The following is a 16,307-nucleotide window of genomic DNA, read 5'->3' on the forward strand; positions in this document are numbered from 1 at the left end:
AGAATTTTCTTGGTTCTTTGAAGTTCGAGTTAACAAGGTTTGACTGTATAATGGGTACATACAGGACAGAGAAACCAAAGTGACTGTATTTTCAAATTCAAACCTATTCTTTCTGATTGCCAGCCAGAGAAATGATACATCTGTTACATGACACTTTTGGTGAAGTGATCGAACTGTGACAAAGATATACCTTTGTGACTTTATATTGGTTTTAGGTGTGGCAGTCAGGTGGGTTTTCTGAGGTCAAATGGCTTACAAGTCCCAGTCATTTGGTAGAGCACCTGACAAGAGGTCAGGGGGTCTTTGTTTTAATTTTATTTATTTTGGTGCATTTTTCCTTATCGCAAAGATGTTTTGCATTCTTGCAGTTGCCTTATTACCAGTATATGCAGGCTATAGTATATAAATATTCTGAGAATATAAAGAATGAAATTTATTAATTTTATAAACAATGGTAGTGTAGATTTTTCCTTTCGATAGCTGATTGAAATAGGAACAATTACTTTAAGAATCAAACAAATGCTAAATTTACTTATCAAAGTTCGACAATATGAATATATCCGCTAGCTAGAACATATAGTAAAAAAGCAATCGGATGTTGAATACTGTTACATATATATTCATTTACAAACTGGTCATGGTAGCCAAGTGGTACGGGCTGCTTGCTTCATGATCTGGAGGTCCCAGGTTCGATTCTCGTTCCAGTTGCTGTGTCATACTTAAGATATTTTAATGTAGGTAGTGGCTGTTCCTTTGCCAAGCACCCAGCACTATCGAAGTGAAAGTCAAAGGTGAAAAATTAAACGGGACATCAAACAACAAAATCATTTACTATGAAATCTTAAACGAAGATAATGAAGTTTCTAAAGGCCCATGGGCCACAATGCTCAAGCCAAATTTTCTTGGGAAGAATAACTTTAAAAATCCCCCCCCCCCTCTCTCTATTACATGAAAAAACTTTCATTCCCTACTATGGCCCCACCTCACCCACCCATGTGGTCATGACTCAAACAAATGTGAATCTGCATTACCTGATGATGCTTGCAGTTCTGTGTCACTAATGATGGCCTTGTTGCTCTGTAGAAGAAGAATTTAAAAGATTTTTTTCTAATATTCCCACATCAAAATTTTGTTCCCTATTGTCACCCCACCCTACCCCCTAGGGTCATGATTAGAACAAAATTGAATCCGTTGTACCTGGATGATGATGCTGTGCTTATCTATCGATATTATGAAACCCTTTCATTGAGAAGTATTCCCATGTAAAACTTTAATTCCTATTGTTGCCCCACCCTGCTCCCTGATGCCATATGATTTGAAGAATTTTGATCCATATTTATCAAAATATATATGCATCTTTCACTTATAAACACACCTTTTCTGACCCAGTGGTTCCTGTGTAGCTTTAATTATCTCCCTTGGGAAGTGGGCATGGTTCTTCATTGAACAACTTTTAATCACCTTCATCCAAGCATATCTGTGCCAAGTTTGTTTGAAATTGGCACTGTGGTTCTGGAAAATCTTTTATCAAAACCTTTGGCTCAGGCGAGCCAATAATAGAAGACAATAATCATAATAAAGAAATGATGCATTTGTATCATATTCATTTGGATCAGTATCATCTAATTTATTTCTCTGAAGATGAAAAAGTCGGTTATTTCAAATTGCGAATTGCATGGAAAGCGTAAACTTGTAAATATGTGACCTTTGGCAATTCTGGGCTGTCGTAATCCTTCAGAATCTAGACCCCATCACTAGGGGGCGCTTGAGTGCTGTCGTGTCAAGTATGGCTGCTCCCGCAGAAAGCATGACTGAAGAGAGTCCTACTGAAGATGTCCTTCCTGAGAAAACTTATACAGTAGAAGGTAAATTTATTGAAATATACATAAGAACTTTTTATATGCTAATGGGATACATTGTTAATTTGTGTGAGTCTGTTATATAATGGCGGAATAGCAGGCAGACAGGAGAAATGATCTGGCACCGGTGGTTGTTGTCCATCTGTGAAACAGCAACTGCAGTCCGCAGTTGTTCATAAAATGTCATTCTGTATTGGGAGGCTATGTTTTAGCATTTTTTTTTTACAAAGAAAATATATGTAGGTTGAATCCAACGTCGGGGGAGTTGACTTCGAAGTGAAATGTACACACTTTGTCCTCCATATGTTACTACTAACTGTGGTTTTGTTCCTGTCAAGTTGAATGTAATACATATTGACTTTGTGAAGTATTTAAAAGTAGACAGCTTCATTATTTAGCTGTGCTTTTATTTCCTTTGGAATTAGGTGTCAAGGAATTTTTTTTTGCAAACAATATAATTTCAAATTTGATGCATTTCACATGTATGCTTCATAATTCAGTAAACTTTCATCATATTGTTCACATGCTGGTTTTATTGGAAGTTGCACTGATGAATCAAAGTTATTATTTGAAACGTCCTGCTGTGTTTAATTTGTTACAGATTAATTTGTGATATTTTGGTTTAAATATGATACATGTATAATGAACGAAGTATACTGTTTACAGTAAGTATGACATTGCATCTCTGCAATCTCATAATGACTATTCCACAAATCTTCACGAAAGAAATATTTTAAAAAATATATAACTTTGTGTTTGGGACATTGTTGCATTAATTAACATTTATATGTCATATAAATATTCAACAGATTTAAATTTCCCTAAAGCGACGACCATGACAAATGTTTTTAGACTAAATGATGGCAGACAGAATATTTTGTTCAAGTTTTCAGTGAATTCAGTTCACATCTGACAAAATTTCTGTTTGAAACGAAAAAAAAAAAAATGCATTTATAGGAAAACAGCATTTGGAAAACATTTCTTGTAATGTTACTCAAAATCTAAGCTTGCTACCTTTCTGTACCGGTATTTCAGGCTCTTTTTTTTTTTTTTGAAGACATGTAGGATGAATGGAATTATTTTAAATTATTTATGTAACTGAGAAAAAAAAGGGGTTCATGCTTCCCTTTGACGCAGGAAAGGAGAAAATGTATGGATGGACCAAGAATCAAACCCGGGACTTTTCCATCACTAGTCTGGTGCTCTACTGACTGAGCTATTCAGGCTGATATCCAATGGCACTAAATTATGTAACATGAAAGGAGAAAATGTGAGGCTGGACTGGGAATCGAACCCAGGACCCCTGCATCATTAGTCAGGTGCTCTAGCAACTGAGCTACCCAAGCCGATATCCAAGACTCAAACCATTATATTAAAAAAAAAGAGCCTGAATTGGCCTGTACTATAATCAAAATTGATTCTGCTATGAAATTAAACACAATTTATACATAGAATATAAGAAATTTTGTATGCACCCTGCAATTACAAGCTCATACTCTGAAGCCATTGATAGACATGCAGTGGGATTATTTTTTATTGCAGTTTTACAATTAGTAAAAGAAGCCCAGCAGCAACATGGTATGAGGCATGGAGATTTCCAGAGATACAGGTAAAATAAAATGATTATTTCATTATTATGCCCCCACCATAAAATGGCCAGGGGCACATAGTGTTACCCTGTTCCATCATTCTGTCATTCCATCATCATTGACTTTCTGTTCATTATCTCTGCAACAGTTGGACACATTCAGCTCAAATTTGACATGTGGATACGTCATAGGAATATGCAGGTCAAGTTTGACTTTGGTCATGGTCCGATGATTTTTGACAGAGTAATCCCTCTTGAACTTGAAAAAATAAGAAATTTGCAGTTTCCACTCTTTAACTATTGTAGGGATGTATGTATAAGGTTGAAATTGCATATGCAGGTATTTTACCAGAAAATACAGATCAATTTTGAATTTGGTCGTTGTCCAATGATTTTTGACAGAGTTATCCCTCTTGAACTTTAAAAAAAAAAAAAATCAGAAATTTTCAGTTTCTGCTCTCTTACTTATCAAGATAGCATTCAAATTTATTTTGAAATTTAGCAAATCCATTATTTATACCAGAGATAATATAGCATTCATATATCAATAATATCAGATATGTGTCATACATTTTACAACTCTTTTCCTAAATAGTGAATTAAATTAAAATTGACATGCAGTGTACAAACATAGAAAATTGTTTGCCCTAGTTCTTTTTCACTTTGACTCTGTTTGCTTGAATTCTTGTTTGCCTTAAGTCTATTCGCCCCATTTTAAGGTTAAATAAGTTTGACTGTTTATTTTGAAAATCTTGTTTTATTTTATTGAATTACATTAATTCTTTTGAACTCTGCACTGTGAAGACTTTTGGACTTCACAGGATTTGATCACAAAACCAACCAAGTTCATTTCCCAGTGAACTTTTTAACCTTGTTATTTATTTCTTAATTAAACCACAACAATTTAACATCCACAGAAATTTATACCCATTGCAGGATAGGTATTTTCAAGATAATTTATTTTCCTAAAATCTTACTTTGTTCCCCCAAATTTACAGGAGTTACTGCTCTAGAAGAATCAGAAGAATTAGAAAATCTTTGCATTTCCCTCAGGGAAGCAAACACAAAGTACAACCAAAGAAAATCACAGTAGAGAAGCTAACTGATGTGAGGTGAGAAATAATAGACTTATGTAGAATCCAGCATTAATAATAGACTTGTGTAGAATCCAGTATTTTATTATCCTCTTGCCATTTGTGCTAGTTATGTACTTGTAACTTTTGGATTGCGGTAGTGTTCCATAGACATTCTGTAATTTTGATAACACACATATATTCATCACTGAAGACGATAGAGATAATAAAAGAAGGGAAAAAATTGCTGGAATGCATTTTTCATGCAATTAAACATTTTATAATTACATGTGTATGTAATGTTTGCAAAATGTGTTGCACATTTTGAATATTTCATTAATCACAAGTTGAATGATTTTTTTGTATCCTGTTGATTTTTTTGTATCCTGTGACAGGTATCTACATTTACCTTTGTTCTGTGCTGAGAGGGCCTGGTATTATGCCATGCAGCTGAAGTCTGAGGCAAACACAGAGCCCCGCAAAAAATTCCACATGTTAGCTCGGATCAAGAAGGCTCTGATGTATGCTGAGGAATTTGCTTCTCTCTGTAGTAGTCCAAAATGTGATGCTAGGACCAAGCTGGAAAGCCAGGTCTGTTTACCATCTAAAGTAGGATTTGAACACCTGAACACCGGAAGTTTACACGAGTTTTGTTGTTACTTATATTTACAAGGCATAAAGTAAATTTTAATACTGAGTAAATAATCTTATGTAACATTCTTTCCACTTTAGGCATATTTATCACTGTTAAAAGGAGGGTTGTATTTTGAACAAGAAGACTGGAAGGCAGCAATGGAGTTCTACACAAAAGCAAAGTGAGTTCTTGTTTGTAGTACAAAGTTAATGTACCTACTAATAGACTGTTTATCCTGCTTCATACAAATTTGTAGATTACTGATTGGCTAAAAGCTAATCACATGACACCCTGAAATTTTCCTTATTACGTCTTCGTCCGGGGTAGTATTAAATCGGGCACCCTATTCCGTTTGAAGCGTCATTATTCTAACTAAAATAGGAACTAAGAAATGATTTATTAACTTGTTATGATATTTTATGTTGAATGTAAATGGATTAGAATTTGATATTTTGATAATATGCTCATAAAACTTGATATTTTGATAATATGCTCATAATTTTTTTTTTTTTGGGGGGGGGGGGATATTTAAAAAAGGTCTTCAACTAGATAAATTTGTTACACAGTCAGGGACCTAGTATGGAGTCGTGCAGGGTGTGAAATGGAAATCCATATTGAGACTCGGCTTCACCTCATCCAATACGGATTTCCATTTCACACCCTGTATGATTCTGTATTAGGACCTTAACTGACTGTGTAACGAATAATATGTATCTCCAGTAAGAATTTAACAAGTGTTTTGTATTATTTGTATTTGTCTGATTAATCAGTTCTATTTTACAGGACCATTTATGAGAAGCTGGGCAGTGCTTTTACAGAAGATATCCAGCAGTTATATCTACAACAGGTGGAGGAAATAACCCCCAATCTACGCTACTGTGCTTATAATATAGGGGACCAGTCAGCTATAGACGAGTTAAAGGAGCTCAGAAGGAAGGGTGGAGAGGACCAGCTGACATCTCATCTCGATGTATGTATTAAACCTCATAGAATTCTTTTTTAGGTCACCTGAGTCACTCAGGTGACCTATTGCTATCTGTTTTTGTCCGTCGTCTTCCGTTGTGCGTTAACTTTTGAACATTTTTAACTTCTTCTCTAGAACCGCTCAACCAATTTCAACCAAATTTGGTATATAGCATCTATGGGTGAAGGGGAACAAAAATTGTGAATTTCATGGTCCCTGCCCCCCTGGGGCCTGAGGGGTGGGGCTAAAACCACCAAAAATAATGCAATCTTTTAAAATCTTCTTCTTTACTCCTGGACATCAAGCAGTCAAACTGTTGGCATCATTGTAATAAGCATTGGGCCCTCTACCAAAATTGTGAAATTCATGGCCCCAGGGTCAGGGGTTCTGGCCCCAGGGTGGGGCTATATAGATCATATAGTGAAAGTGCATTATTTCTTTGAAAATCTTCTTCTCTGCTCCTGGGTATTATATAAAGTTACTAAGTACATAGTTATGATGAGCAAGAGTGCCTCTTCCAAAATTGTGAAATTCATGGCCCCAGGGTCAGGGGTTCTGGTGTTAGGGTGGGGCTCTATAGATTATATAGTGAAAATGCATTAATTCTTTGAAAATCTTCTTCTCTGCTCCTGGGTATTTAATAAAGTAACTAAGTACATAGTTATGATGAGCAAAAGTGCCTTTTCAAAAATTGTGAATTTCATGGCCCCAGGGTCAGGGGTTCTGGTGTTAGGGCGGGGCTCTATTGATTATATAGCGAAAATGCATTAATTCTTTGAAAATCTTCTTCTCTGCTTCTGGATATTTAATAAAGTAACTAAGTACATAGTTATGATGAGCAAGAGTACCTCTTCCAGAATTGTGAATTTCATGGCCCCAGGGTCAGGGGTTCTGGTGTTAGGCGGGGCTCTATCAACTATATAGTGAAAATGCATTAATTCTCTGAAAATCTTCTCCTCTGCTCCTGGGCATTAAGGTGATAAACTAAGTACATAGTTATGATGAGGAGGTGGGCTTCTTCCAGAATTGTGAAAGCCATGGCCCCTGGGTCAGGGGTTCTGGTGTTAGGGCGGGGCTCTATTGATTATATAGTGAAAATGCTTTAATTCTTTGAAAATATTCTTCTCTGCTACTGGAGACTATTTAAACAAACTAAGTGCATGGTTATGATGCATAAGGATGCCTTTTCAAAAATTGTGAATTTCATGGCCCCAGGGTCAGGGGTTCTGGTGTTAGGGTGGGGCTCTATTGATTATATAGTGAAAATGCATTGATTCTTTGAAAATCTTCTTCTCTGCTACTGGAGACTATTTAAACAAACTAAGAGCATGGTTATGATGCATAAGGATGCCTTTTCAAAAATTGTGAATTTCATGGCCCCAGGGTCAGGGGTTCTGGTGTTAGGGTGGGGCTCTATTGATTATATAGTGAAAATGCATTGATTCTTTGAAAATCTTCTTCTCTGCTCCTGGGTATTATTTAAACAAACAAAGTGCATGGTTATGATGCATAAGGATGCCTTTTCAAAAATTGTGAATTTCATGGCCCCAGGGTCAGGGGTTCTGGTGTTAGGGCGGGGCTCTATTGATTATATAGTGAAAATGCATTGATTCTTTGAAAATCTTCTTCTCTGCTCCTGGGTATTATTTAAACAAACAAAGTGCATGGTTATGATGCATAAGGATGCCTTTTCAAAAATTGTGAATTTCATGGCCCCAGGGTCAGGGGTTCTGGTGTTAGGGCGGGGCTCTATTGATTATATAGTGAAAATGCATTGATTTTTTGAAAATCTTCCTCTCTGCTACTGGAGATTATTTAAACAAACTAAGTGCATGATTAAGATAGACAAGGATGCCTCTTCCAAAATTTTTAAATATATGGCCTCAGTTTTTGGGGTTCTTGAGGAGGGGGGAGGGCTCTATTGATTATATAGTGAAAAAGCATTAATTCTATTAATTAATCATTAATTAATCCTGTCTGCTCCTTAGTGTTGAGCTGATAAATAAATTGCTTCGCTATGATGAAAATGGGAGCTTCGAACAGAATTTTTAAATCTAATCTTGTCGTCCTAGGGTCAGAGGTTCTGGCATAATGGGGGGGGGGGAGCTTTTGATAATATAGTGGAAAAGTGTTAATTCTTTGAAGTCCATAGTTATGATGATGAGGGTAACTCTTCCAAATTTGTAAATTTCTTAACCCTTGGTCTTGGGTTCTGGTGTTAGGGTAAGGCTTTGTTGAATCTATAGTGAAAATGCATTGTACCTGTGAAATTCTTCTCTGCTTCTGGGCATATCGGAAGCAAACTGAGTAAAAGTTTAAATGATATGAGTAAGCATATTTCTACCAGATTTTTAAACATCTGGACCATTCGTCTAAGCATTCTGGTCCTGGGCAGGGCTCTATTAATTTGTATTCTACTGAGAGAAGTTATTCCCCTTTTCCGTTCACCTTTGATAATTAATCACTGTAAATAATGTATTTGAAAGGTTAATAGAATAAGATAATTATGCAAGAATGTTTATCGTATAATTCAAAAAGTACTTTCTTAGTTTTAATAATCAGGTAGACCTGTAAGTAATAGATAAATAAAAATGAGACAAAAATAACTTATCTTATTAAAAGTTCTTCAAAGACCATAAGAGAGGTCAATGCAAGAGGTCTTGATATGGGTTTAAAAATAGTACAGAAGCACTAATAGTTTGTTAATAGTCTGCATGGTGATAGTGTTAAGTGGGGGACAGATTAGAGCTTAATTTATGAGTTGATACTGAATACTAGACTAATTAATTTGTTGATCCTGATTTTCCTACTTCTCTTGCTTTAGGGCAACAATGCTTCATCTATCAGTGTATTTAACTTCTAAATTGTTGTATTATACTCAGGTGACCGTTAAGGCCCTTGGGCCTCTTGTTTTATTACAAAGTTTGCTTAGTAAAAGAAATGTGAACAACGATGTGAATTGTTGCTATCTTCAATTTTAGAATCAATAGAATTGCTGTCAAACAATTATTTTCATTTCAGGATCTTCTCTCTCAAACCAGAGAAAAACAGACAGCAACTCTGTCTGAGGTCAAGTGGCAGGGTCGTACAGTGCCGGTGAAGAATGAACCAGTGAGAATATTTCTATTGAATCTACAGGACAGCACCAAAGAGATCACATCAGCTGAAGGTGTTGATAGCAAAATATCTATCTATGAAAGTGTACTAAAGCAATGTATTGATGCTCAACAGGTGTTACGGGACAGTCTGCAGGATGATCAGGTAATAAATTCTTCTGTTTATGAAATCAAGTTCACAGTTTTCACTCTTACCTGGTATTGTTGATGGTATATTATGTATTGTTGCGCTGACTTGTTCCTGGTCATTAGAGAACTGTGTGTTTTATTTCAGAATTTTAAATTGGCCATAAGAGGACAAGAAATAGAAGGCAAAATATCCAATCAGCACTACCTACATACCTACCTTACCTTTATAAGACTGAGTAAAACAATAGAACGTAACCTGCTACTGATAGAGCAATTAAAGGATTACCTACCAGGCAAGAAAGTGGAGGAGGGGCACAAAATCACAAAGCCTCAGGATTTAGTACGACTATATGACATCATTATACAGGTAATTGAGACTTGTGTGTTGCAGGAATGTTTCCATCGGACATGTTATTAAAGCATGTTTAAATACTTGTTTTATCTGAAAACTTATCAAAACTACAAATTTCAGGTGTGTTTGATTGTCATAGATTGTCACACTTTCATAAACATAACTCAATCTTTATATTTAAGAAAAGTGGGAAATCTCAGTGTATTGATAAAAGACACTAAAACTATAATTAAGAAAAGTCAGAATAGAAATGTAAGAAAGAAAACCAACACACCTGGTAAACATAATAATATCAACTGTGTCTATGTAAATCCTGGATACATGCTGTATGTTTTAAAATCTCTGATATATAATACATGTATTTTCATATATAACATGTTTTATGTCTTTCTTTCATTAATTATCATATTCATAATTTGTAAGGAGTGTGCCTAATTATGAAAATAATAGCTTGAGATAATCTTAATGTAATAAGCATGCTATATTACTTGTAGAATTTGAATGAGATCCCTAACTTGACGGGGGTGGAGGGAGATAGCAGTCTCTCAGAGGAAACAGCTGTCAGGGTGCAGGGGTACAAAGCATTTAGGTAAAACAGTAATCTGGCCCTACAGATTCTGAATAATTTGAAGAAAGAAATTTATAGTAAAAATTTTTCTCTTTTTTTATGACGTCGAGCTCTTGGAGCTCGAACGTCATCTAGCAAGCGCCCAGTTGAAATCGCGACCGGATATGTACGCGACCGAATGTGTCAGTCGATGCATCCGCAATAGAAAATAGCAATAGCTATAAACCAATTTCTTAGAAAACGCTCAAAATGAATAATACCTTGAAAATAAAATTGCATCAATTATATCTGCAATTAATTCTATTGCAAAACAACAATATTATACATTTATTGCATGATAGTGAGGGAAATATGAAGATTTATTCAGCCAAGAAATATCATATTCCCCGAGGGCTTCGCCCGAGGGGAATATGATATTTCTTGGCTGAATAAATCTTCATGTTTCCCGAACATTCATGCAATGAATTGTTTATTATACCGAAACAAGCAAAAACTTTGAAATAAACATAAACTTTCAAATTCGGCACCGCTCTCAAATTCACTTTCATTTTTAACGTAAAGTTACTGAAACCCTTTGACACATCACTTATCATCAATTTTGTGACGTAAACCAGGCTATTGTGACGTCTCGGGACGTCTCTCGGGAGTTTTCTTTCAACGAACAATAACTATTGCGGGAAAATGCACTAGGTATCCGAAGAGGGGAAATATGATGAAAAGCATGCTGACGACCGTGAAATATGAAGTTTTATGGCCCGATCACGTGATAATCTAGAACCAATCAGATAACGCGTTGTGTAGAATAGTTATAATGAGGTATAATAATATGATTTATTCTCACACAAGAAAAACGTGATGGTTGTTGCGGATGAATTTCTACAGAAAGGGTGCGTTGAATGACATGAATAACATTTCGGAACGATAACCGTGTAACATAAACAACACAACAGGAGGTAAAATAATTACAAAATTACATAAACACGAATACTACAAGACTAAAAAGATTGAATTTCTAAATCTTAGCTTTACTTATACAATCTTCTAACCAACTCTATCCTAAAAACCGATGATATTGAACAGCATTACTGTATTTCTCCATTTCCTCCATTTCCCAGTATACCGTATACCACGCCCGATCGTAACTCGATCGTAATTGTAACAGAACAGAGTCTTGGTTGTAGTTTAGATGCAATCACTAATACAACGCTTTGACATTGGCATTTAGAAAAAATATTATATAAATTCATGAAATCCTTCATAGTTCATAATTGACTGAAAAGAATATTTGGCATGAACATGTTCGACGGTGTCTGGTCAATTCGAACCTTGCTCCATTCGGACCATGACATAAGGCCCCAGACTGTAATTGTGATATTTTGTTTAAAACTATTTTTTGTTTAAAACTATTAAAACTATTTTTTTTTTTTATGTCTCCTGAGTCACTCACTTGACTTATCGCTATCTTCAAATTCAAAATTATCTTTTGAAATTGTTTTTCTTGTTCGACGTCATTGAAGCCTTTCAGGCTTTTGATTTTCAATAATGTTAAAATAAGTTTCCTATTGTGTCAGAGAAATTTTGAATGTCTTCATTTATGAAAGGTATAACTTGTGAATTCAATAAAGTCAGATTGATTCCCAGCAGTAAATATTTTACAGGTCATATTACATTGCCCAGTCCTATCTAGGAGTAATAGTAAATATTTTACAGGTCATATTACATTGCCCAGTCCTATCTAGGAGCCAAAAAGTGGAAGGAGGCAATATCTCTGTATGAAAGAGTTCTACAGAATGCAAAGAATGCTTTGAAAGGTTACAAGTCACTACCAAAACCTCAACAAACTCAGTTCAAGGTTAGTTCTTATCATTCACTTTGACTCGGAACACAATGTACATACATTTACGCGTGTGAGCTATGTAAGACTTTTTTTTATATATGTTTTTTTTTTAAATTTATTTAAGAAAAATATTTTATTCCATTTTTAATACTTTTTCTGTTCCCCTTTGTTATTTATTGCAATAGTTACCTGTATTTTCACCTGAATTCAGTGCTGTTTTCCTTTGTAGATGGAAGTAAGTAATTTAGAAGAGTTGGTTCACAGTGTGGATGGGGAGAAATATTCTTGTCATGCCTCTAGTGTACTGGACATCAATGATGTGACAGACCAGATGGGGGCCATGACAGTTAATCCCAAACAGGTCAGTTTAACAGGCACTTGGCACATGACAAACATGGGTAATCAGGCACTGGACATGTATTTATAATTAAGATTAACTTCCTTTATTTACAGCCACTGATGGAGCGCCTGGAGGACTATGCAGATGATGCCTCACTGACCAGTAAGAAGCCTAACCTAGTGTCCTTCCCACCAGACTTTGAACCCATTCCCTGTAGACCATTATTCTTTGATTTAGCTCTGAACCATATAGACTTACCCTCTCTAGATAAACACTTAGAACAGAAGGCTGCCGCCAACCCACGTGGTCTCACTGGATTTGTCAAAGGATGGCTCTGGGGAGGATCCAAATAGTTGTTTTTTGAGAAATTTACAATATTTTTTACCCTTTATATTGTTATGGGGAGGTAACTCTGTCAGCTGTGTTCATTTGTACAGTATGTAACTGTTAATAAATGCATACATTGTAGATGAAGAGATTGGAGATGGTATAGAGGGCATAAATGAAATGTTAATCTTGGCATAGCCTTTTCTTTATTCAGTAACAATATTTTAAATATACTTATGAAAGAAAATAGTCAAGTGAAATGTGAATGGCGTAGAAATTGTAAAATAAAGAAAGTTCTTACTACAGAATGACATTTACATGTAATTAATTTTTTATAAGTGCAATTTCATTCTCTAGAGCAATAGTGTTGTTAATGATAAATTTTTTATAGCTTGAGAAAGTGCTTTGTACTTTACTTTAATGGTCATGTATTAATTCTGATTTACCATCTCATAGAAACTGAAAATAATTGATTTGTGGAATAAAGATACATGTAATTCAAACTACAAATGTGTTTTGAAGAACTGGAGTTGATTTCGTATGAAATGTAGGTTTATGATATTTTAACACTGGCAGGTCAAACAAAGGCATCCTTGTCACAAAGTGTTATAAGGTATTAGTTTTACCATTGTCTGTCCTTCTGCAATATAAAAAGATATACATGTATATGTATAGCTTTGAATGCTTAGATCATTGCAATATATATCGTAACCAACATTCGGTTCGGTTTACATAAAATTAGTTTATGAAGTGCCTCACACAAAAATCTGACCAAGTATAAACACTGATAGCTCAATTCACACATAACACAATAGTTAGTGTAACACTCGGTAATAAATCATGAAGTAGTTCTATTTACTTGCCAGTACTAGTACACTCCCATTTGTCACTATTATCATGTAGACTAAACAATTCAATAGTTTTGAGAACATGGTGTAAACCATTCACATTCCCTCACACATGTCCCTCTTGGTCTTTGAAGAATAAATGTACAAAGCTAAGGTATTTTTGTCTCATTTTCATGTATCTTATTACCGTTCACGGTAGCTCAGTCGGTAGAGCGCTTGCTCCGTGATCGGGAGGTCGTGAGTTCGAATCTCGGCCGCGACAGACCCAAGTCGATAAAAAATAGGTAGCAACTGTTCCTTCGCCATGCGCTCGGCACTTTGAAGTGAAAGTTGCGGGTCCTTCGGATGAGACCGTAAAAACCGAGGCCCCGTGCCACGGTAGGCGTTGGCACGATAAAGATCCCTCACTGCTCAATGGCCCTGAGTGCCGAGTAAAGGTCAAAATTTGAAGCCCTTCACCGGTATATGGTGACGTCTCTATATGAGTGAAAAATTCTCGAATGGGACGTAAAACAATATACAATCAATCAATCATGTATCTTATTACTTAAAAAAGCCTGCCTGACCATTAAAAAACTACGGAAGTACTTTTTGTATTACACAAATATAAAAAATCCTTTTGTTCAATTATTTATTATTCAATTTGACCTATCAAATACATTATTACCAGTAATAATTAACATAGTGAATAGCAAAAGGGAATAACTTCTCTTAAGTGGAGTGCGAATTTCCCTACAATATAAATCGACAGACACTTTGTTTGATTAATACCCAAGAACACAGAAGATTTTCAAAGAATGTATGCATTTTCATTTTCACTATATTTTCAGAGCCCTAACACCAGAACTCCTGACCCAGGGGTCATGAATTTCCCATTTTGGAAGAGGCACCCTTATTTATCAGTACCATGCACTTACTTTGTTTGCTTATTTCCCAGGAGAAGGGAAGAAGATTTTCAAAGAAATAACGATTTTTCACTAAATAATCAATAGAGACCCACTCTTACACCTGAGCCCCTGACCCAGGTGCCATGAATTAGAGGCAAACATGTTCATTATAACCATGCACTTATTTTGTCTGCTAGAGAAGAAGCATGCAATGAAAACTTTTTTCATGCAATGAATTCAAACTATTGTCATACAAAACGAAGGTTTTTCAAGGACTTTGGGGTAACGTAACATGGCTTTGGTTCTTGGTTGATCTTCCAGATGGATATTGAGTAAATAAACGACGACATATCTTAAAGCGGTATCTAAAAAATACCGTAGTTCACGTCACAAAATTACCATTAAAAAAGCTCGATTGCTTCTAAGTTCTTATCAATAATAAATATATTTCTCTGTAAAAGAACATGGACGAACAAGACGAGCAAAGTGCCTATAGTGCGACAGACATGAAATGAAAAATAAAATCTCAATCATAACAAAATTTTCTTAGATATTTCATCTAACATTAAAGTATACTTTATGTAAAATCTCCAAAATTTGCAAAAGTCTCACAAAGATTGTAATTATTTGCCTATGAAATAGCATATACACACTAAAGAGGGCAAAAATGATCATTTTCTCATACTATAACACGGTTTTTCGATATGAGTGGGTTTTTGCTCCATTTTTTTTTAAGTTTGCATAAAAATATACATATTTTGGTTTTAAAAAAGCATGGAGCAACGACCCACTTTACCTTCAAAATACACTTTTATGACACAATATTCGCATCTTCCTAGAAATATACTTGAAGTCCATTTAGTCAGGGTTCATATCACAAACATGATTTTTTCAAAAATGCCACTTCTCCTAAGGATCTGTGTAGTGGTTAGCGCGTTAGTCTCAAAGGAAAATAATGATACTCAGGATTTTTATTGTTAAGGTTCGAACACCGCGAATATCACATTATTTTTTAATAACAGAATAATTTTTGCCAAGAAAAGTTTCCTCAGAAAAGTTTTGTTTATCATAATTTCATAAATTTCAATAAAGATAACCTTACTCTAAATACTAAATTCACAAATTGAATATGATTTTTACATATCTGAAGCTATAGGCATTCTGCACGCCTTGTTCCACATCTCCTTTTGATTGCCCATTGTGGCCCCACCTTACCCCGGGGGACATGTAAAGAGTGCTTTGTTTGGTTGGAATTACCCCAGTGTTTCTTGAGAAGAAGTCGAAAACGTGAAAAGTTTACGGGCGGATGGACGGACGGACGCCAGACAAAGTGTGCTTTAGCTTTCAGCTCAGATGAGCTAAAAGTGTCCGTATAAATACTTCGTCGGATTAAGGACTTCAAGAGATCGAAGTTCGAAGCCATCGAGATCGAGTCTGTTTTTTTTAGTTTTTTTTTTTTTTTTTTTTTTTTTTTTTGTTTATTTTTTTTTGGGGGGGGGGGGTGTTTTTGTTGTTGTTGAAAGTGGGTATCGTACACATATTTAACGGTAATTGGAATGAAAAAAAATTAATCACGAATGCCAAATTGTCAACGGTATCATAAATGCACCCAAAGCAAAAATATTTCCATTCCAAAGGGCCTATTTTTAAAATATTGTAAATTTGTAAAATTTAAAAGTAGACCTGATATATACATGTATCTGTATAAACTAGTAATATACATTTTATATTAGATCAATAATTTATAATTTTATATCCAATTTTGTGTGCTAATGACATGGGACA

At 35.2% G+C, this 16,307-nt stretch overlaps 1 protein-coding gene and 1 non-coding gene across 3 annotated transcripts; one reads left to right on the forward strand and one right to left on the reverse strand.

Moving 5' to 3' along the window:
* Positions 1-1,751: 1,751 nt before the first annotated feature.
* On the forward strand, positions 1,752-13,788 carry LOC133199516 (signal recognition particle subunit SRP68-like). 2 transcript variants are annotated; one of them, XR_009722802.1, is made up of 13 exons: positions 1,752-1,865; positions 3,402-3,468; positions 4,446-4,559; positions 4,916-5,111; positions 5,253-5,335; positions 5,938-6,124; positions 9,140-9,379; positions 9,509-9,730; positions 10,210-10,304; positions 11,994-12,135; positions 12,350-12,481; positions 12,574-12,900; positions 12,954-13,788. XR_009722802.1 is itself a non-coding variant. In XM_061335325.1 (12 exons), exons 1-12 carry the CDS (start codon positions 1,787-1,789, stop codon positions 12,811-12,813), a joined length of 1,797 nt encoding a protein of 598 aa, XP_061191309.1. In that variant the 5' UTR covers positions 1,752-1,786; the 3' UTR covers positions 12,814-13,788. The 2 variants fall into 2 exon arrangements, 1 of the variants encoding a protein (XP_061191309.1); XM_061335325.1 differs by having other exon boundaries at positions 12,574-13,788.
* Trnai-aau (transfer RNA isoleucine (anticodon AAU)) lies at positions 3,133-3,206 on the reverse strand. Its single transcript has one exon. It is a non-coding gene; the product is annotated as a tRNA-Ile (tRNA).
* Positions 13,789-16,307: the final 2,519 nt, after the last annotated feature.

This window comes from Saccostrea echinata, unplaced genomic scaffold (genome assembly GCF_033153115.1).
Source record: "Saccostrea echinata isolate AGI-Se365-2 ecotype Australia unplaced genomic scaffold, CSIRO_AGI_Sech_v1 ptg000034l, whole genome shotgun sequence".
NCBI classification, from domain to species: Eukaryota; Metazoa; Mollusca; class Bivalvia; order Ostreida; family Ostreidae; genus Saccostrea; species Saccostrea echinata.